At 39.9% G+C, this 23863-nt stretch overlaps 1 protein-coding gene across 6 annotated transcripts in view; it reads left to right on the forward strand.

Moving 5' to 3' along the window:
- The window catches only part of SASH1 (SAM and SH3 domain containing 1), a 528498-nt gene that overhangs the window by 431986 nt on the left and 72649 nt on the right, over window positions 1-23863 (forward strand). For all 6 annotated transcript variants that reach the window (XM_038132236.1, XM_038132242.1, XM_038132238.1 and 3 more), the window contains exon 2: window positions 2749-2877. In XM_038132236.1, coding sequence (XP_037988164.1) covers window positions 2749-2877 — 129 coding nt within the window. The remainder of the gene's footprint in view (window positions 1-2748; window positions 2878-23863) is intronic.

The raw sequence follows: 23863 nt of genomic DNA on the forward strand, positions 1-23863 counted from the left end.
GCAGCCACGTGCTTGCTGGCAGTGGGGCCACCCACCCCTTTAATTGGGGTGCTGCAATTGAGCTAATTTTGTTCTAGGAACAGTCAGAAGCCTTCGGCCTTTTGGAGGCTACCTTTAAAAATAGCACAGTGAACTGCATGCCAGCACAAGTGAAAAATGAGCACTTGTTTGGCTGTGTTTGATCCACTGGCAATGCCATTGCTGTCCTGCAAATGGTCCGTGACCACGAGTCTGAGGAGGTGTGGGGAGGAGCACTGGAGCGTGCTGAGATCCTCAGCTCTGAATGGCTCTCAGCTAAGCTAAAGTTCACGTGATGTGTTTGGATAGGAGAATTTCAGGCAATTTCAAAATAATGAATTACCTTTGAAACTTATGAGTATTTTGGAATACTCAGGTTAACTTTATGGAATGTATGTTTACCACAATTGTGAGAGGAGATGATAGGAGATAGGCAGTTTTCATGTTGTTTCAGTAAGATGCATCCCTGTGTTGCTCTTATATCATTACTATTTCCAACGTGAATATTCTTAACTGGCAAAGCTTATCAAAGAAGAAACAGACTCTGGGGAAGATACTCCAAAGTGGGAATTTTTGATAACCCTTGGAAAGCAATGTTTGTTATGATTGAATGGCTGGGATTCAGATGTCACATGGAAGTCTTACAGGTTCTCTTGATGCCCACAAAAGTGAGCAAATTAAAGCTAAGTTTTGGGGTTGCTTGTTCAGTTTGGTGTTCATTTTTTTTCCCCAGCAGTGCAGCCCTGGTTATTCCTACTACATGTTTAAACGCTGACAGCAGCACATAGTCCATGAAGGACCAGAAAGCACACCCTCAGCTACCAGAGGAGTGTCCAGTGGCACAGGGAAATTTGTGGAACTTGTGGTACAGGCAAATAGTCCAAGTTTCCTTCCCAGCTTGTTGGGAAGTAATGAATGTCAAGGAGGTTGCTGGACAAAGAGGTAGACTTCTGCTGTGAGCAGGTAGCACTGTGGCTCCTGTAGAAAGGCAGGATAGCACTGTTGTGTTCTCAAAGGTGCTGACTTTTTCCCCATGTAAACTATACATTTGCTTAGCAGCGCAGGAAGTTGTTTGTCCAAAGCTCTGGAAAGTCTGCAGTTCCCAGAAGTTTATTTGTATAAGGACCCCAATCGTTTAATGCTTGAAACATCTATGTGAGATCTTTGGCAGGTTGAGAGATAGGAACTATAGTAAAAAAATGCATAGGTATGAGGGCAGGGGACAAAGGGGACATATATATTTAGTGTAGTTATTTTGCTTCTGCTGCTCCGACAAGTGACTTGCAAATTGTTTTCCACCTGTACTGAATACAGTAGTGTTGAGAAAATGCATGCTGGTCTAAATTTTGGGAATGTGGGCTCTGCAAAAGTTTCTGGGGAAATCTGCAAAAGTTTCAGGAGATAACTGTTCCACCGGTGGAATTACACTTTAAAAGAGTAGAAAGTAGTTCCCGCAGACTCTGAGATTTAATAGGCCTTCACTTTGATTTAAACTGGAAAGTTTTTTCCAATTCTCTGGAAGTGATACTTCATTAGAGCAAACCTACCTTTTCAGTGTTGTCCAGAACCCTGAGAGTGGGACCACGTGCTTATTTCCAAGTAACAACAGCTTCATTAAGGTGTGGTTACTAATTAAAAGTTCCTCCTAGCTTGTATGCTATAACTCAACCTTGCAATTCATGTGTATTATTAGCATAATTATTTTACATTATTTCTCTATTGCTTAGCTTTTTCTTAATAATCAAGACATAATTTTATGTTTATATGTGTGCATCTATTAACAGCAGCAATAAAATAGTAGTCTGCAATGCATTCTTGTCCTTCTCTCAGGACAGGCATAGAGAGCTTATCTTCTTCATCTGTGTTACCTTCTAAGGAATGCACTCAGTAATATACATGCTCTTTCATAAGTTAGACAAATAGGGATACAAGATTATTCCATCCCATCTTTTGGACCTGTCTTAAGTGTGTGTATATTGTACCTGCCCACCCCCTCACTTTACAGATGGAGCATACATATCTGATGTTTAGGAAGGTTTCTCATGACCCTTAAATTCAGCCTTTTTATTGTTCTGGTCTTATTTGCTTCATTCATAATTTTGAAAGTATGAATTTGGACTGTAATTAAAAGATTATTACAATTAGGTTTCTGGCTATAGCCGTTTTATTAGCTGTGTAGCAATCCTGCCCTGCAAAGCAGACATTTGGGACTCAGCAAACCATGTTGTCACCTCCAGTACATCTTAAAAGACCAACTGGCAGAATGTCTTTCTGGGTGTCATTGTTTGCAGTCTGGCTGATTTGGTGTATTGGTAAGAAATGTTTTAGTTGCAGTTAGTCATTGTCACAAAGCAGGGCTACTCTTGGTAAGGTCAGTGAAATGTGTGTAATGACTGGCTCTTGGAAGAGTGAGCCACTGCTTGGGAGAACCGAGTGCTGCTAGGAGAGAATTGAGGCAGATAGTGCCTGAGGATGTGTTGTTCCACTGCTTTGTTGTCCCTGCCTTCTTTCTCTCTGTGGGAATTAACAAAGTCCCACCTGATTGTGAGGAGCCATTCTGGTTATCTAGTTCGCAGCTGTTCTTGCTGTTAGTGTGCTCTGGGATAGGGATGGAGAGGATGACCTGACCATGATGTGCTGCAAGGATGGGGATTTCCTTCATAGTTGTGGTGCTACCTTTAAATTATAATTTTAAAATTGATTAACCTGTTTTCTTTGTCTTCCTTGCAGGACGGGTCACTGGGAAATATTGATGATCTGGCACAGCAGTATGCAGACTACTATAACACCTGCTTCACAGATGTGTGTGAGAGGATGGAAGAGCTGCGCAAGAGGAGGGTTTCCCAAGACCTTGATTTGGTATGTAGAACAGTTACAACTTTATTAACAAATAATTGCCATTCATGCTCCGGATGAAGAATCAATATTACAGCTTGAAGAATTCTACCCAGGGAAATAACTGTAAGTGGTTGTGTTCACGCATGCAAACGTTTCAGCCAACTCAATTAAATACTTGGAATTAGCCAGATTAGGGTTTTTTCTAGGTATTTTTTATGATTCATTAAGCCTTGGAGTCTGCATTTCTTATTTCTTCTTTAATTAGAGTACTTCTTGCTTGCATACATTTGGTTGCAATCCTCAACTCTCGGAGGCAAGATACTGTCTAACGAAAGCATCATTTCCTCGCTCCAAGATGCTCCCAGTGGGAGCACAATGAAACTGCAGGTTTTCAGTTGCACTGTACAAACTGTAAAGAGGTGCTTCTCAAAAGTCCAGGGTGCAAATACTGGTTCCAGGCTCCCAAATGTTAGCAGTTCTGCCAACCCCTTTCCATTACTTTACACATTATAGAACCTGTAGCAGGTGATACTGGGTCACAGAGCTTTTCAGGATGGAAGGGACCTCAGGAGGTCCCTAATTCAGCATTCAGCTCAAAGCAGTGTCAACCCTGAATTCAAACCAGGTTGCTCAGGGCTTTACCTCATTGAGTTTGAAGACCTCCAGGGATGTAGATGTTGCACCATCTCTGAGAAACCTGTTAACACTGCTCTGCTATCTTCATAGTGAACTTCTATTTGTAAATAATGTTTTGTGAAATCCTCCCCATAGCAATTTTTACCTGTTGTCTGTTGTTCTCATGAAACACACCTTTTTGATAACCTCCCCACAGATACCAGTAGATCTTCTTGAAACTGTCTTTTCTGACAGTTGGGAGCTGAATCTTGCAACTCTTCTTGCTGGGCACGGGCAAAAGTCCTTGAGAGTGCCTTGTTAAGGGCTGTACCTGATGATGTGGATTATTTAAGGCTACTTGCTTTCTTTTTGGGATTCCAGGATACCAACTGAGAGGCTTCCAGAGTCCGTAGAGACTACAAATTTCAGTTGCACAATTAATGGCAGCAGAATCAAGGCAGGGAGTCATCTTCTGCTCCAGTGAAGTTTGTTAGTTCCTTCTTTATTTTCAAATAGGAAAAAAAAGCAAATGTTTTTGCAGATCGGTTGCCACCAAGAAGTTCTAAGGGTTAAACAAAAAGCTATTGCAGGAAATTCTTTTGTAGACAGACCCTTAAGGCTTCTGTGCAGAGAAGTGATGGCACAGAACTGTGATTCTCATGAAAACCCCCATGCCTGGCAGGCCTGGTAGTCTCGGTAGTTGTTGGCAGCAATGAAACCCCCTTTCCTGGTGCTCTTGGAAGGCAGCTCCTGTGCTGGGTAATGGAGTGTGCCTTATGGCATGAGAGGACCCCTTCCATAGACAGATGGGCCTAATTTGGCTCCCCTCACTTCTGAAGCTGCAGAAGCCAGGCTGGAAAAAGCCATGTGAGCTTAATTAACTCACATCAAAGGTGCAGATCTTCATGCTGGTTTAAATAGATGTGAGCTAACCAAAGACAGACCATTGAGTGATTCATTCTATTGCAGAGAAGCTGTAGTCAGAGAAAGTGGCTGTGTGAAAAACAGCCTGGAGATTACTCTTCAGCATCTCTGATACTGAGTTTGCTTACTGTGGTGGTCCAGTGATGACTTCTTGAACTGCCAGGTCAGAGAGAAGACAATGCAATTGAAAATTAAATTAGTGCTCCATTTTTGCTACATCTGTCACTCCTATAATACAGTTTCTAGACATAAGATAGCCATTCTGCTGATAACATATGAGCCTATAGATATTAGCTCACCTGCCCAGCAACTGCATCCAAACAGTGCTGACTGCAGCTGAAACTTGCCCTCATCAATGAACAGGCAGGCTTGACTTAGCTACAGAGAGAGGGGGAAATGGCCATGTAGACCAGAATGTGATTCTAGTGTGATGAACAGAAAAGTGAGTCACTTGTTGCTGTGTTTTTTGTCTCTATACACCTTGAGGAAAGGTAGTGTATTGGCAGACATTTGATAGGGAATAGGAGGTAATGCTGGGGTAAATGCCCAATGCACATCCCAGATGTGCTACGATAGCAAAGAAAAAAAAATGTACCAGATAGCAAATATATGCAGCTCCAAAATTATTATGCACCAGTATTGTTGGTCTGTTAGTCTAGGCTGACCTTGCACTGCCATACATTGCTCTTCTAGCAGGGATGAAGAAGGCAGTGCTGTCTCTACACCCTCTCTTCCCAACAGTGGGGTTGGGCCAGAGCTGGAGGTGGGCAGTGTATCAGTTCTTCCTCCCCTCCCCAAAGGTCTTCTCCCTCTCTTTAGTGAAGTGACTAAGTGTAGCAGAGCTGACATGCATGGAGTATTAGTGCAGATTTTTCAGGGGTTTGCTGGAGTGGTGGTTACTGAATCCGTATGAAAATGCAGTATTGAGTGCATTATAATACCCAGCAGAAACACAAAAGGCCGAGGTAAGGTTGCTGCTTTTACTTAATGCTCTGAACAAAAAGAAAGAGCAGGTCACTCCAGGAGTCAAAGCATCCTCTGAACCCTGCACAGAGAGGCCCTGTCAGGAGGAGCAGTGTAATAACAAAGGCAGGCCTGAGTTGGCAGAGCTTTGGCAGGAACATGTATTTAGCACCGGCTCGCCAAGATTGCCCTTTGTAGCACGTCCACTGGAAGGACAGAAATATGAACTGTTTATTGCTGCTTCTGTACCCTTTGAAATAATTTTAAGCTGTTTGGGTGCAAGTGTTGATATCTTGATTGTATATTGTACTTTCTAATCAGCTCTCCAGCCTTTCCTATCAGACCATGACCATTTAAGTCTAGATATCCTGCTCTGAAGTTGAATTTTTTAAAAAAAATCACTTGGTAAAATTATTTGGGAAAGCAGCATATCTTGTAACAAAACAGTGGGTGCAGATGGAGCTTAACCCAGAATATTTTTCCAAATGGTAATGCTGTCAAGGATTGTTAGTTGTCCCTAAACACAATAACTGCTTTCTGTGTTTGGAGTTTTGCCTATGTTTTTGTAATGAAGAATGTGCTTGGGTTTGGACACTAATGTTTGTGAACAGCATGGGAGTTGCCCACATTTCCTAGCATTTGGCCTATTCCTGTACACCATGTGGGCTTTTGGCTGAGGAAAAACTGCAGGTGGAGTAGACAGAGTGGATTTTCAGGCCCAAAATGAATATATCACTGGTAATATTGAGGTGGACATCTGCTAAAATACAGTTATGACCAGAGAAGTGACTCTGTGAGGATGGTATTTTCTAACTGTTCACATGACATCCTTGTCTTTAAATTGGAGAGACGTGAATTAGATGGATGAACTGCTCAGGTGTATAAGGAACTGGCTGGATGGCCACATTCCGGTGGTTCAATATCCAAATGGAGATCAGTGACGAGTGGTGTTCCTTAGGGATCAGTATTTGGGTTGGTGTTGTTTAACATTGCTGGTGACAGGGAGAGTGGGATCAAGTGCACCCTCAGCAAGTTTGCTGATGACTCCAAGCTGAGTGGAGTGGTCAACATGCTGGAGGGGAGGGATGCCATGCAAAGCTGCCTGGACAGCTTGAGAGATGGACCTGTGAAGCCTCATGACATTCAAAAAAATCAAGTGCAAGGTTCAGCAAATATGTTGGGGCAATCCTGTGCACAGGTACAGACTGGGAGGAGAATAAATGAAGAGCAGCCCTGGGGATAAGGTTTTAATGGTGTTGGTGGATGAAGAACTTGACATGACTTGCAGTGTGTACTCACAGCCCAGAAAGCCAACCAGACCCTGGGCTGCGTCAAAAGGAGTGTGGCCAGCAGGTCAAGGGAGGTGATACTTCCCTTCTGCTCTGCTCTGCATCCAGTTCTGGGGTCCCCATGACAGAAGAGATGTGAGAGGACTGGGTTCATTCAGCCTGGAGAAGAAAAGGTTCCAGGGAGACCTCACTGCAGCCTTCCAGTAGCTAAAGAGGGCTACAAGAGAGCTGGAGAGGCATTTCTTACAAGGGCATGTAGTCATGGGGTAAGACACTGGAACAGAGAAGTTGTGGGTTCCCCATCCCTGGAAGTGTTCAAAGCCAGGTCAGATGGGGCTTTGAGCAATCCCATTGCAGTGAGGTTGGAACTAGATGATCTTGAAGAAGTGTTTCAACACAAACCATTCTATGACCTTCTTCCTTTGTGTCTCTGGGGTCATATCTGTGTGGCTTACTGACAAAAGCAGCTTTGCCTTGCCTGTCAGCAGGACAGGACAGCACTGACTTAGCCGTGAAAGAGCAAACTGCATTCTGTTGCCTCATTTGTCACTGACAGCAGCCAGCTAACTGCTTCTGCCGAGGTCTGTACTGGAACTGATGAGCTTGAAGTCAGAGAATGGCTTGAGGTTTTCTGATGGACTCTGACAGCTACAGAAGTTGCATCCATCTTTTGTCTTGCAAATTATATAAAATTAATGCCACTGAAAAGCTAAATGGCATAGTAGTATACTTTTTTCCCCACATTAATGTAATTAATTTCATTGTGTAGAAGGGGAAGTGTTCAGGATCTCTCTCTGTACACTGTGGTAAAGTACAATGAATGTATTTGGAAAAATTACCTTGCCTAATTCCAGGTGTTTTACAGTACCTGCACATGTACACAGGCTAAACTGGAAAATAGAAAAGAACATAAAACCATTGTAAGTTTCTTGTCCTACTTCCAACATCAATGTGGTCTTCGTAAGTCCTGTCTGTGCATGGTTTTAAAAGATGCTCAGCATCAAGTTGTTTGGTTATAGATGGAGTTGACCATCTAGGTCATGTCATCCCATATAAATGGTATATCCTGCAAGAAAAAGGGGAGGAAAAGCAGTAAAAGTAGAGTAATTAGTAATTTGAGTGATAGAGTAATAATCATTTTTCCTCTTTAGAGGTGCATTTGTCTGGTATAGTACTACTGGTTGGTAATATAGTGAGGCTATTTGAGAAACTAGCCAGCCTTTGCTGAAGCACACTAAAACACCCAGAACAGTTGCAGTTGGTGATTGATGTATATTTAAAAAAATCTTCAAGAGAGTTAGCCACCAAAGCTGGAGTTGGGATGCAGAATGTGTTTGTGGAGTGTGCCTGTGTCTACTCTATAGCTGACACTAGTCGTGTCTGCCATTCTTCACATCATACAATAATGTTTCAGCATCCTAGAATAGACTGCTTATTCCTGCTATGAAATGATCACCTCTGCTTTGCAAATTCTGTACTGGTGGCTGTTACCATTAGCCCTGAGAGGACACCTCTGCATCTCACTGGAATAGGATCCCACTGTTTTGTTTTGTCTTGCTGGCTGTAAGAGGCCCTCCAAAGTATAAACAACATCTGAGTTTAATTTAAAAGGTATCTACAGCACAAAAAGAAAAAAAAAAGAGTTGGAGAACACAGAGATAAGATTTCCTAATTTTTTGAAAGACTCCAGGTCTTGTGGGGCAGATAGCCGAAGAAAAAGTAGCAGTAGAAGGTGTGTGAAGCATCATTGTGGATTTTCTTTTCCTCAGTATAGATTGAACTAGGGGGATTAGGCCTGAGTATGAGTTACATAAAGTAGATTCACATAGAAAATAATTAATGGAGCTTTACCATGTGTGCAGTCTCATTCTCTCAGTATTTTAGGCTTATCTTTATAAGTTAAATTCATAATGACATTTCATCATTAATGGAGCTTTTTAAAGGTAGACAGAATGGAAATTCTGGAACAGACTGGCTATTTTTAGTGTCTCACATCACAGACCAAGGCAGCAAAGGCATTTAAATATAGAGCTAGCATTAAACATGAAAACAAAGCAAGGATTGTTCCATATGCAGCAGAGTGAATACCATTCTTAAACAGTTCTTAGTTCACTTAATACTAGCAGACTAAGGAAAAATCTCTCCACTTTCTGCAAGCTAATGACCTCCTGCAGCCTCACCACTGTTTTTGTTGGAAGGCCATTTATGAATAATCCCTTAGGCAAAATCTGTTCATTTGTAGGCTGGAGACTCAGTGGACTTTGCAGCTGTGATGGTTTGGGTGACCTTATCTTCCTTTCATACTTTTGGGGGACCCTTGTTTTTTGGAGTAGGATCTTTTGTTTAACACTTCCGGTCTTCTGAAGTATTTTTGATAATGCCAACATTGCAGGAAAAATAGATTGTCAAAGGTAATTGGTTTTTGTTTGTTTTTTTCTGAGCTGGTAATACTGTTATAAACAAAATAATATTTATGTTATAAATGAAAACAATAACTCACTTCTAGCAGTCTGACTGGTAATTGTGGAGGGGAGAAATTCTCTTTAGCTTTATAAGTGTCTAGGTATTCTTAATCTTCTAACATCATTTGTAAAAATTTTCTTGCCCCTTTACATACAGCCGGAATTTTACATTGAACCTTAGATCAGTTGAATATATTCTTACTGTGCTCTTCTTTTATCTCAGAAACAGCACAGATCTGGTGGAACTGACAGACTAGATTTGTATTAACTCTGTGATTTAATCTCATTGGAGCCTGAGGACTTGAGGGAAGGAGTAATTGATTGACTACCTTTAGCTCCCTTTATGTATTTTTTCCCTTTCTCCCCTTAGAATTTAAAAGTGACAGCAAAACTGGAAATGTACAGTATCACGCTGGTAAATTTAGTTGCAATGGATATAACTGTGTAAAAAGAGAGCAAATTAAATTGTCATTTAAGAAGGTGCATCTCTGAGGGAAAAAAAAACCCAACAAAACATCCAGAAAAACCAAAACTAACAAACAAAATCAACTCAAACCAGCCCAAACTCTGTGGTGAACAGTTTGTGTGATTTGCAGCCCAACTTGCCATTCACGTATTACTAGATTTCCAAGACACCCAGCTGAGTGGCATTACTGTGGGAGGACAGCAATGTGTATTGGCTGTGTTAGAAGAGTGTCAGACTTCTGCAGTGTGATAGCAGCTAAACCGACACAGGAATGAACCTAAAAGATGAAATGTTTTCTATTAAGATTACTCCTCTTTGTCTTTGCATAGTGTCAGCTTGACTCCCCAGGCAGCCTATCTGAGCTCTCCTTCTGTGGCTCCCCAGCCGCTGCTCCACCAGTCCATCTATGTGTCTTGAAGACAGCTGGCAGCAACTTCAAATGTCAACTAATTGTAGCACTTGCTTGTGCTTAGCTTCTAAGTCCCCAAGCAGGGAAACACCACTGTGTGTCCTCGAGGAATAGTAAGGATACTGCTCAAGATGGATGTGGTGAGGTTAGCTGAAAAATCTCGCTTGTAAGAACCATAACAGCCTTGCAGGTCATTAGGGAAAACAAACAGGTCTTAATCAATAATAAATCAAGAGCATGTTGTGAGGAGAATGAGAAACACATCGTGAGTATTGGTGCACATCTGGATGTGCTTTGGAATGTCTGTTTCTCTGTAGCAGAAGGACACTCTTCTAACAAAGATGCCCAGAGGAAGGCAGGCCTCCATCTGTGAATTCAAAGGGACTGATTCCTTTTTTTTCTCTTCTGCTGGCCTGGCCCCTGCTCTTCATGATGTAGGTTCTGATGCTCCACAGCTACTCTCCTTTGATCTTTCCATGCTTTATCTTCTCTGAGTGTTGTGTAGGTTTCCTGTTTCAGCAGTGTCGCCTGAAGCACAAAGAGAAATGCTCCATTTCAAACAAGATGCTCTGTGAATTTTGTGTTTGAAGGAGAACTCAAGCAGTTTGAAGAGACATGATTTCTTTGGTGAATGATCCATCTGTTTTCCACAAAATAATGGAAAGAAATGGCTATCAGCTGGAAATCCCTCTTCCTGACTCCCATATGTCATATCCTTCTTGATTTATGTTTTTAGGTTTTCTCCAGTGGTTTAGATTGCAGCTTTATTTTACATAAGGGAACAAAGTAATTTGGGATTACTACATCCAGTTTTTCCCTGATTCTAAGGCATCTTTGGTTGTTCAAGCAAATAGAGTTGGGAAAGGCAATAATCCTGTAAAAACATACGTATGAAAATGAACGGGTAATATGTTCAAAAGAATTCCATTTCAGCTTCTTATCAGAGGGATTAATTTCTTGCATTGCTTGTGGGCATGATGAATAAAATCAGTTATGGATTAGAAACTAATGAAAGAAGAAAGACTTGAAATGATTAGCAAAATTTGGAATTCATAAGCTCGTTATGAAACACAGACTGGTAATTTTTTGTTTATGTCAGTGTCTTTTGCCTGTTGCTGTTGAAGTTCCTGATAAGACCACAGTTACAATTGTTTGGTTTACAATTCGTGTGAAACTAGTGGCAGTAGAATTGTGTAACTCGGTGCATTTAAGGCTTTAAAGATGATAGGAATAGCACCATAATGAATCAATGGTTATAGATGCAGAAAAATAGACAAGCTTTTCATCATATAAGGCTTTATTCATAAGACATCCAGATAAATTAGACAATAAAAAGGTAGCAAAAGAAAAATCAGAATTTGTAAGCTTTCTCCAAGACAAAATAGGCTGATAAAGCGTATTTGAAAGAAGTCTGTCTCCCCTTCCCATCCCAGGGGCACACAAGTCAAGCTTCTGACACATATGTGGACACACCAGCTTTCTGTCTTCATGTGTCCACAGATCACAGAATCAGAGTCTTCTGAGTTACAAGAGATCCACAAGGATCAACCAGTCCAGCTCTTAAGTGTACGGTCCATACAGGGATTGATTCCACAACCTTGGCAAAGTTTTTCTTTTTGGCACCAGGCTTTAACCAACTGAGCTAATCACAGGATCATAGTAGTCCAGCAAAGATCAAGTTGTAGTTGAAGTTCTTTTTGACAAAAGAGAGATATTTTAAAGTTTTGAAGCGTGTGCCAGGTGCTGAAAGTCACACAGATGAGAAGAAGGAAGTCAGTCATCAGAGTAGCTTTATTTTGTTCATGTGGTTAACTGTTGAAAGCTGCATAATTGGAGCCTTCATTTGCTAGCCTACACAAAAGCTCACCAAATAGTTTTATTTCTCCTTTGTGTAGCGCTTTCCACCCTCAAAACCCTTGAAAAACATTAATTACCCTTTGTTGCTTCCTTTGAAGCTGGTAATTTTGGGATCATTATCCCTATTTAGGCCTCGCCTCCCTGAGATTCAGCCGCTGATGAAGATTTACCTGTGTAATTCCCTAATTCCTCCTCTGTAGCTAAATTCTCAACAGAGTAACCTGAAATTTATAGCAAGCTCAGAACAACCTAGTAATACACAGTGGTGTAGCTGTAAACAAATCCTGGCCAGTGAAGCACTGAGGCCAGTGGGTGACAGACACTACGGCTGACCTGCAGCTCAAGCCTCAAATCCAGTCTATTAGACCCCACTTCAAAATAAACAAAATTCAGATGTCCTTCAGAATTGTGCCAGACTCTTAGCGTGTTCCTGGTCTGGCAACTTCCCTTTGCGGCTGGAATGTGGTGGTCTGATGAAGAGTCTGGCTCTCTTGGCCAGTAGCTGACTGCCACCATCTCTCGTACCTACCATCCTGCCTCCACTTGAAATAATTGTCTGACATATGGCAGGGGTAATAGAAATGCAGAGGTGCTGTGGAAGAGGCTCTTGATTTCTTCAGCGTGTTAATTTCACTGGCATAATGTCAGTTGGTGAGGACTGAAAAAAATGCTCTTATTAAACCCTAAATGAGATTTCATTTTGAACACCTGTGGGAAAGCATAAGAAATGAAGGGCATGGTGTGCAAAGTAGTAGGAGGTGGTGGTTTGATCCACTGCTGTAGAAAACCAAAGTTTGGTTCTTCCCTCTGCCTGAGGAAACCTGAACTCTTATCTCTTATCTTGAAGCACAGTACTCCACAATTTAATATTCTGTCTTAACCTTATCTTGATCAACCCTGTTCACATATGTAAACAGTTCCTGGTGTAGCAATGGGAATAGCAACGTCTCATCTTCCAGGTAGGCATCTTCACAAAGTTAGTGAATCTTTTCTTTTTCACTTGCAGGTTAAAATATTTGAATTTTTTAAACATGGTTAAACAGGAAGGGAGTAGGAATGTGAATCTTAGCTCAATGTTTTTTGACACCTTTTGTATTTTTATATTATACATTCTTATTAAAAATAAATAATAATATAATTGCGTTTATATATTTTAATTATTTGACATATTTTGGTTATTTCACATCAGAATGATAGTATAAAAAGGAACTAAGATGATGACCCTATAGCAAAATTTAAATTTATTTTTCTTGATTGCTATTTTTTACCCCATAATTAGTTTGGATAATGTTTTGTTTGTAGGACAGACAATAGCAGAAAGTTTATCTCCCTTGATCTCTTTTTCTTTGAGTAGCCTCTGAAGTTAATAGCAAAAGTAGCTTAATAGCAAGACTGCTGGGCTGGATGAGTGTTTTGAGTGACTTGGTAACTTTGTTTGGTTTTCCTCCTTTGAGCTGAGTTACGTTTAGCCTTGGTGGGTTTTCATGTGGCTGTTGAATTGCAAGTGATACCTGTAAACTCACACATTTGCCCTTGAAATATATACAGATGTTATGTAGCAGTCATCTTAATTTGCTAAGAAATGTTAATGTTCTTCAGATCTTCTTTAAACAGTGGAAATGGAATAACACCAAGAATTACATCAACTCTACACTTTAATTTGGTAACATCGAAATATTAAGTATCTCATAAAATTTTCCATGACTGAATGACAGGGCATGTTTAGACATGGAACATACTTTGTTAAAAACATGTAGATAAACAAATTAAATACATTCTTTTCAGTGTTTTACATTTTGCCTAAGGTAAACAGTTTCTACAGAAGCTAAGAAGTTTTGTAGCTGAAATTTTGGTCTGAAGGTAGGAAAGGACATTAGGAGGAAGGAAAGGTGAATGTAAATTTTGGCGGTTGGACTTGCCTTCTTCAGAGCTTCCTGCTCAGTTTTTCCACTCTTGTAGGTTTTGTTTGGATTTTGGGTTTTTTGAGGCACAGGAGATGATATGTGCTCAAGGAAGAAGCCTCAGCTTTGGGGCAGAAAGTGTGGGGTAGGGAGTTGAGAGCATCAGGAACTGGGACCGAGTCCCAGGAACCGGGACCTCTCTGCATTTTTCAGGTGGAAGAAGAGGAAGGAATGAGATTTGGTCATTGCATGCTTACAAGGGTAAGGAGTGAAGTGTTAGAAGGTTGGGTGAGTAGGTCACTAGAAAAATAAGGTGGCATAAAGAAGAGCAGGTGATGCACTCTTGTGGCTGCAAAGGACAAAAAGTGTCACAGGGCAGCAAGATATTTGTGCTTATGTGAGCCCTGAACAACTGTCTGCATGGACCAGAATATTGTAATAGTGCAACATAATGTATAATAATAAATAACAACTGAAAAAAACCCACAGTTACATAGCACCACATGTCATTTTAAGGCACAAAAAAATGTTAGAATCTGTTAAAAATTAGAGCTAGAATGTTTGCCAGTTCTTGGCAGAAATGTCTTCACACACCAGTGCACTCTTTTTCTGTGAATTGGTCATGGTCACTGGCCATAATGCCAGCTTGCTTTGATAAGGCACAAGGTCAAAGGAGGAGATTTTGAACAGCAGTTTTGACCTTTTCATTATAGGTACTCCAGGAGAAATGGTTGAGCCACTGTCAAGGTTCTGACTGCCACTACAATAGGTTGCTCTGGAACTTTGAAGGTTCCAAGATGAAACTAATGGGAAAAGATAAATGAAATAATTGAAAAAGAAATTCATGTCATGGTTCGACAGTTTTTTTCTTTGAGTGTTTTATACCCCTGAAAACACTTAGGGGCAAAAGAATAAAATTGAAGTTAGCCCTGTCTTAGTCCAGCTTCACAAAATGACAGAAGGAATTAAAACTGTTAACGTTAAAGAATGAACTGCAGAAGTTCAGTGAAAAAAACTAAGAATACAGAAGGTATCTACTGTATTATAGCTTATATATATAGTGTATATATATATATATATATACTATATACCTTCAGAAGGTATATACTGTATTATAGCATTTTGAAGCAGTGGAAGTGTATGAGTATCCCTAGAATTTGCATCCTAAATGCATTTCTTCTGCTCTTTAAAATTACAAAAATAGAAATATCTTCCTGACCATAGTTCATTCAGCAAATGGAGAAGAAAGCAGGAAGACATTTTATCTGAGTGAGTGATACTGAACGTCTGAGGTCTGCAATGAAGTTGAAGGAGATGGGCATTTTTCCAAAAGTCACTTTCATGGGAAGCATAGCAAAGTATGCTGGGAAGCACTCTATAGCCATGCTACATGCAACAGGAAATGTTATTGTTTTCCCTAAATAGTGTGAACACAATTGATTTTCTCTTCTTAGTGATCCATTGAGATTCTTCTGATTGAAACTATTTAGATTTCTAAAACAAGCATTATTCTATAGTGGCCTTTGTTGACAGTAAAAGGGGTATAGTTAGGGCTAGACATAACCATTGGGTTCATAGCAGATTACCTGTTGTTTCCTTTCAGCTTTTCACATAAATGGCTTTTTTAATTCTTCTCGGTTGAATCTGGAGGTCCTCCTAGCACTGAAGAATGATTTATAATTCATTATCATTGACATACTGTGAGATTATTCCTTTGAAAGGCTATTTCTGGCTACACAGTAGCAGCTCTTCAAGTATGAAAGCTTTCTTTAGAGATTATCACAGCACTTTTCAAATCTCTACCTATAAACTTAGGGGCTCTCTTAAAAAGCTAGTGTTCTTGCATCTTTTTCATTAAGTCTGGGACATGTCTTGTATTTTTTGTTACACCTATTTCCCTTTATCATTTTATGACCACAGTTCTTGTCATCCTCTATCAGTCTTAAAAAACAGGAATATTTTCTGTATGAGATCACAAGTTTGCCACGAGCTGAGGCCTAACAATTTCCATCTTAAAAAAAAATCTGAATTTAATCTTATACATTAGACAGTGCCATTCTAGTTCCTTCTACTGCTATTGCAATTCCTTGTAATTGATCTCTTACCTCAGGAACACCTTGAAAGTTAGCAACTTTCATTTGCTTGCAGGGAGAGATATTTTGTCAATGAGTAAATCCTAAAAATTTGGTGGCAGTGTTTATCTGTTTCCTTTTCCATATAAATGCATATCATATCATGGTAATACATTATGAAATGTAACATTTATAACACAGAAATGCTGGCCCTGTAGCACATAGATTATTCATAGCCCAAACCCACCTAAAATGGAATGATACAAAATGAGCTGTGTTTTGTCTCACCTTTTTAACTGGAGGGAAATGGCACATTTTTTTCACTTCACGCCAAACAGAAACACCAAAGGAGATCTGGAAACCTAAAAGGGTGTCTTACATGATTTGCTCTTTAAGCTATCTGAACAGTGACTTCTTGTGAACAAGTACAACCCATGAGTATTTAATGTAATTTTAATAGCTCCTTTTTTTAGGAGTAGCCTATTAGAATTTTTTAGGAATCTGTTGATTGCCCATGTCTCTGGCTTTGGTAGAGTTCAGTATCTATAGTAAGAGTTTGCAAAAAGTCATCTTATGCATCGTACTAGGAAAATTAACTTTATTTGGCACAAATCACACTGCTTATCCTGGTCTTACTTGCTGTTCCTCGTGTCAGAACTGGACAGATGAGCAAGGCTTACAGAAGTCAGACCTGTTTCTTATCCTTGTTCATTACCTTCAGAACATTAGAAATTCTTTTGAGCAAGAATTTATAAGCCTGCAGAAAGGGGTTACACAAAAGAAAGACATTTCTTGAAACACAAAGCATATCAGTCTTTGTATCCTTTCTCTTACCAGCAGCTTCAGATCAACACAGATGCAGTTATGTTGAGTGGCAAGGTATTTTCCAAATGGGGAATGTTATGGATTATTTATCTCTGGGTTTGAGCATAAGACTTTTATTTCCACTGCTGTGTCAGGGCAGCTAAGTGGCAGATGAAAGGCTTTGATCACCAGTGCTGGATTTGTCAGCCTCTTTCCCAGAGCAGACAGAGGATAAAATACCAGAAGAAGTGGCATTGTTCTAGATTAAGCACGTCTAGCCCTCAGTGAGGGCCAGATATTGCCTCTGTACTGCCTTGTTACAGGAGACATGAAGTTATGGAGGACCCTCTGTGTTTCTTCTCTACTGACTCTCCTGCCATGACACCATGTTTGTTCTCCAGGCTGTTCTCATTACTGGTTGCTTGTGGGGTCTCGTGCCCTGGATTGTGGTGACCCCGAAAGATGGAAAAGTCCCTCTTCCAACCCGTGCCTTCGAAGAAAGACTCAGTAGTCTTCTGTTGTCTGTTCTCAAGGTTGTTTATTGTTGTTTATCTAAAAGATTCTTCTCCCTGAACTGCTGTGGCCCGTTCAGCAGCTCAGACAAAGGCACACTGCCCTCCCAGGGGGCTGGTGCCATCTTTTATATCATATATTACGTGTTACGTGTTTATACTTTTTCCCCAATGCCTACTATCTATATTGAATGGTGACTTTCTACTCTAAACCAATCTGTGAGTGCCAACATCACCAAAGACATGGAGGTTAGGAAGGAGAGAGAAAGAGGACAGGGCACACCCAAATCCCTCCATCTTAGATCTCCTTACCCCCATGTACAAAACTTGGACCCCTGCGTACAAGGCTTAAAACCCCCCTGTATAGCACTCAAAAATCCTTCCTTTCACTTTGTGACTACTTCTACTACAATACCTAAACTTTTGTGAGTGGCTTGTAATTCTTCCTACAGACTTGGTAATTTGCTCCATGGGCTAAGATCAAAACCCCACGTGTGTCTTTGGCTGCATGCCAGGGTCTCAGAGCCCCCTGCCAGCGGCTTTGGCCATCCAGGGCACCCAGAGGAGTGTCCTGGGTTCCCACAGTTGCTGTCATCTTCCCCTTGCATCCCACTCCTTAGTAGCTCAGCCTGTGCTCCCCTGCCCTCCTGATTTTACTCTACCCATACATCTTTTCAAAACTTCACAAGATTTTCTCTCTTCAGCACTCGGAGTAAAAGTCCTTACAGCACCCCTTCTCCATTCACTTTGTCCCACATGCGTCATTTGATTTTCCTTGAGCACCTCCTACACCCTATTTTTTTCCCATCATTCTAGTGCTCTTATCCTTTCCTGTATTAGTCTCCCTGGCTAGGATGTTGTTACCTCTTGGAGAGCAGTGATTTTGTGCTACCAGCTATGCTACTTCTGCAGAATAGCAATAGAAAGAATAGAAAAGATCAGAAATTTATGCAAATTCAGTCCCTTGAAGACTAGTGAGTTGAGGGTAGTGGACATGTAAAATGTCCCTTGAAACACAGAATAAACGAAAAGTGAAGCTGTTTATTTAACTTCTCTGCTTACAGCTTTGGATTAGACATCACCATAAGCAGTCTGCATCTCAGCTATACCAGATTAAGTTTGCGGCACCTGCTCTGGGATAATTTCCAGTTATTGAAAAGGAGGAATAGAAATACTCTCTGTAGTTATGTGTGAAATGCATAAACCAGAAGTGAAACACATATACAACAATATCTGAATTTTTTTTTGTTGTGGTTGAAGGTGTGTTACTTAAACTATTTTGTTTAAGTACTGTTGTATTTCATGGTTTTCACCTTGGCTTTGTTGTATAATTTTGAGAAATCACCTGGTGCCTCCTTTGCCCCAAGATAGATTCAGCTGTCCTTATCATGCTTAACAGACGTTGATCAGACCTGTCTTTAAACTGTCCCAGCATGTTAATTCCACTGTCTCCCTAGGCAAACTATTTTAGCATTCATAATATCTGTAATACAATGGTGGTTCTTTACACAAAAACGTGGCACGAAGGTTTGTGCTTACCTTATGATTCACCATAATCCCTGCATCCTTTTTAGCAAAGCTGTTGGCTCCCCACATGTTCCTCACCCTGAATGTCTTTGTCTGGGCAATTCTGTTTAGATGCAGTACCTTTCAGTTTTTAATATTACACAGCATCTGATGCCCAAACATTAGGCCAGAATAACCTGCTTTTTCAGTTATTTTCCGAGAAGTGGTGGTAGATTGACATGTTCATTTCTTTAGAACGGAGCCTTAAATGAAATCAACCTTTGTCTCTCTAATGGGTAGTGTCAGTGCCTTCCAGCCCTATGCTTCTCGGTAACAGAAGCAGGCAACAGTCTCTTCTTTGCACCTCTCTCATCTAAGCTTTCACCAGAGAACAAGAATATATTTATTGAACTAATATGTATGTGTGAACCAATATGTATATATTCATATAGACTTCACTAACTTTGACAAGAGCTAATTTTTAATTGCCCAGTCCCATTACATCTTCACGATGGAGGTGGTGTTTTCAGCTCCTTCTGAAAAGCATATACCACTGTGGATATTTGCAGGAAAGGGTCAGTCTGTAAGAGTGGAGGGTCTGGAGACCACCCTGTATTTACATTTGACCTTGCACAAAAATGGAAGATAACTCAACCTGTCTCAACACAGAGGCCATGTGCAAAATGCTAAATAGTTTGTTCAATGCAAATTATATTATCTGGATTGATTTGGCATGTACTTGCTATGTAGAAAATTTTGCCATCCTCTCAACTGGAGTTACCAGTATTATGAAGTTGTTTTATTCATAATGCCTTCTGTAGTCACTATTTATTGATTTTTGTAATAGAGCCTTCCATAAATTTGGTAATTAATTACTTGATCTTGAACCCTGAAGGTTTTATTTATTGCTTGAAAATTAAGAAGTCAACTCAAGTTATAAGACAACTGTTATCCAGCCTTCCTTTCAAAAGAATTTACCTGAAAAATTAAGTGGGTTATTTTTTCCTCTATTTCATGTAATAATAATACCTTGTGTTTTGTATATGATTTGAAATTTTCCTCAGATGTTTGTAAACTTAAACACAGTTGCATTCTTCCTGTGCCTGATGACTTTGAAATCAAATGACAAACTATATTGCACAGATTTACATTATGTAATAGCTTTGTGATACAAAATTATTTGTGTAACTTGTCTTCCCTTGTCAGACATTCTGTTGTTCTGTGGAACTGCATTTCGGAATCCTGAATTAGTTTTTTTATTGTTAAAAAAGCAATATCCTGAATATATCTTATGATGGGGAAAACTCTATTGTTTTAATACCATTTTTATGTAATTATTTATATACATAAATGCATATAAATTTATATTATATGTGGTTTTGTATATTTAATATATTTTTTAATATATTGTCTGCCAGTTTCTTAGCTCACAGACTATTTTATGATCTGGTTTTCATTAATATGAAAGAATACCCTATTCACAAACTCCTGCTGAAATTAGTTTCATATTTCCCCACCAACGCCCCCGTTCCTTTCCTTTGGAAAATACTGTTCTCCATCAAAAGTTTAAAACCATGCAGGAAGGCAGATTTCTGCTGTGCTCGTTTGATTTGTCTGTAAAAATCATTTTAGAAGTGTAAGGACATGTCATGTCCTGGTACCTTCTGTCCTTTATTATCGCAACATCTCTTTCTGAAAAGGCATTTTGAGGTACTTTCCAGCCCTGTGCTTCTCGGTACCAGAAGCAGGCAACAGTCTCTTCTTTATGGTTTATGACTTCTCTGAAGAGGACAGACTTTATAGGAGTTTTGTCTTGATAGTATGGTGTTGCTGTGTAGGCAGACAGATTATTGTTACATGATTTGCATCTGTGCATTGAATGCTAAAATACCATTTTACAGATGGTTTAACAGAGGCATTCAAATGTTAAGTAATTTGTTGGAATTATTAGGCTTTGATGTAGCATCTACTGACAAAGATAATTTTCTTGATTGGGTATGGAGCAAGCCTGTGATGAAACAGTGGAATTGACTGGATTTGACAAATGACAAATGATGTTTCTTCAGTGACACTGAGGAATGGCACAGCAAGCATGTGTTCCTGGTGTTTGCCATACAGGATGTTCTGCTGCTTTTGGTTTCCCCATTTTCTTGACAGTTTGCTGTTGACCACTCCTAGATTTTCATTTGCCAAGACAAATTTTCTCAAAATTGCAAGAAAATAAATTAAGCCTGCAAATGTGGAATTGTAGCAATGTTTGTTCCCTGAACTTGATGAAAATTTCAGGACATTCATTATATGTGCTCTCTGCCCTCTTAAGTGCAGAAAGCCACACTTGAACCAAAGGAACCTAAATTAGCATTTGAAGGAGTTGCAGCAAAAATTAAGGATATGCTGTTTAAGAGATGCTAAGTCAGAAGAAGGAAAAGAAATGTATATTCATTATGCTGTCCCTTTAATTAATATACAAAAGGTAACATTTTTAGGCATGTCAGGAGAGATTTTTCCGCAGGAGCAGAAAGCTCTCTGTGAATGGTTCCCTTTTCTCATTAATGCGTGACAGAGCCTAAGTCTCCTTTGCATTGCTAGATGAGGGCCTTATCTTAAGCAGTCAGCAAGGCAGTACTGATAATTTGAAAACATTTGCGTATACCAGGAAATTGACATATAGAAGAATTATATTATAGCTGCAGAGGGAATTTATGGAGACCATAAATATATTGGCTTAATTAGGGGCACAGTGCTAACTGCTGACACATTTTCCTCAAAGTCTGCTTTCAGAGCATAATTACTAAATGTTGGGGTTTTTTTCCAAAACACAGGAAGCTTAAGGATGAAAATTAAGTTAGATAATTCAGTTGAGGCTTTTGTGTGTTTGAGGTATTGTCACAGTCCATGAAGTCTACAGGGCTGCTTGTGAGTGTGTATCCAGAATCACAGCCAGAGCTGAGAAAGAGTACATCACAAATTGCTGCATTGATTAAAAATTATAATAGTAAGAGATGTTATCTCAATTTGGCAAATACTCTTTTAATAGAGCCGGGCAAATTGAGAGAAAATACTATTCAGGGACTTAGAATGCTATTTAAAAACCAGTTGTACTCTTTTGTTTTCTCCCATTTATTTTTCAAAATAGTTATTTACTGTAAAAATCAAGGACCTGAGAGTAGCCATGCAACTACATAAGGCAGGGTGAACTATTTAACTTACTCAACATGACTTTATCTGTTTCTTGGGTCTTTTACCAACTTTGCTTTTGAAAAGACTAGTTGCAAAATAGCTCCTTTCTGTTTCTGTTGTCTCTTCGTGCTTGCTCAGACCACTAGAGATAGCTGCCCCTGCCTTTAGTCACCAGGTCTAATTAAAGTCTAGTCTAATGAAAAGACGCAGGTAGAAACACGGAATATGCATCCCTCTAAGAATATCGGAGAGAGATTTGTGTGGTACTGAATGGGAGACAATCACAGAGTGTTTTGTGGTTACTTTCTCAGTAATCATCTCACCAGTGGCTTTCAAGGCTGGTTTTGATAGGGAGGGGGTTGCTGTAGCAGAGTCCTCTCCTCAGCTGCAAATGCAGGACACCAAGGAAAGGAGATGTATGCTGTGATTCCAGTTACTTACATCTCCATATGTCTTTCCTGAATGTGTTGGCAGCTTTGACAAAGCTGTGAAATACAGTAGGTAAGAATTCTTGTTTTCAGGCAAATATCTTGAGACACAAAGGATTTAAGTAACTTCCTGAAACAATACAGAAAGCCCGTAGCAGAACTAGAAGAGGGACTGAATATTTTTATTATCTAGATGTCCTTCTTGCTGTTTTGGGAGTGCTGCTCACAGAAAGTGAGAGGTAAAACACTGTAGTTTCTGTGTTGTGTTTATGGTGGGTTTGGGTTTTTCACCTGGGTTCATACCCCAAGAGGACTCCTTTTTATCTTTTAACAAATGATTTTCATTCTTTTCTTTGGGCACTGTAGGAGGCATGTTACAAATTATTTTTGGCAATTCAAGGTAGAACAGGCACAAGTAAGAGCTGTGTTTCACTTTCTGTGATGTCATAGTCTGGGTCATTCAGGCTCCTAAATCCTGGAGGGCCTTGTTCAGATGGTTTGCAGCCAGAGCATATGAAAATAGCAGAGAGGACTCTTTCTTTATAGGTTTGCTGGATGAACTCTGAGTCACTGAGCACTGCGCTGAGCTAGTTTATGGCAAGAAGTAGGAAAGCCTTGCTGTCCACTGGAAGACCACAGCAGTCTGAGTAATGTCAAGTCTAATTGGGATGCATCAGCACTGCACTGCTGCTGATTTTCTGTCTAGCTGTTTCCTCTCAAGGAACGCCATCTTCTGAAGCCGTCTGCTGTCTGTTTGGGCTTTCTACCTTGTTCTCTTCTGGCCATCACACCATACTTTGACCAATTTTTACTGCCTAGGTGCTGATCTGCTCCTCAGCAGTACCAATGAGAGAATTCAAAGCAGTATGACAGATGTGAGCCCAGTGGCTGTCCTGGTGGCAGGTATAGTCTTGAGACTGAGTAGGTTTGGGATTAGTTTTTCTCTTCCTGGGAATAGCAGTGCAATGTGTGTTTCATGGTCACCACATAAATCATGTCTCTTATATGTGTGGCTGTGGGAAAAAAACCCTTGGGAGCAGGTCCTACAGAGACATGGACAGTGTACAGTAAAACAGCTCTAAAAGACAAATATTTCACTTGAGGCAATGCAAAGTGCATAATATGCAGAAGAAAACTTCAGGGGAAAATTTTTTTGCTCTGAAGACTTTTACTTTCACTTTTCATAGTGTGGAGAACATCAAAATTTATCGCTTTGTAGTATACCTGGAATTGGAGAGATGGGAGAAACAGTTGGAAAGATAAATGGGCTCAAATTAGCCTGGCATGCCAGCCCCTAAAACTGCAGTGGTCTTTCCGTAACTCATCCTATTTTACATGGAGTGCTAGCTAAAAGTTTCATTATTTTTAATTTTGTTGAAAATAATAATTCAAATCATATTTAGAGCTACCAAGAAACTGATTTTCAAGATAGTAAAGCAAAAAGTTCATTCATTTTTTCATTCTGATCATCTCATGCATTTCTTTTTTGCAATAAACTTCAACATGTCTTTTTGTCCTCTAACACTGAGACTTGAAGTGATAGAAGGGAATCGTGTAAAAGACAAGTGTTTGCCAGTGGTAGAGAAGCCAAGGACGTGCAAAGAAAACAGATTAATTCA

This window comes from Motacilla alba, chromosome 3, assembly GCF_015832195.1.
Source record: "Motacilla alba alba isolate MOTALB_02 chromosome 3, Motacilla_alba_V1.0_pri, whole genome shotgun sequence".
In the NCBI taxonomy this organism is placed as follows: domain Eukaryota; kingdom Metazoa; phylum Chordata; class Aves; order Passeriformes; family Motacillidae; genus Motacilla; species Motacilla alba.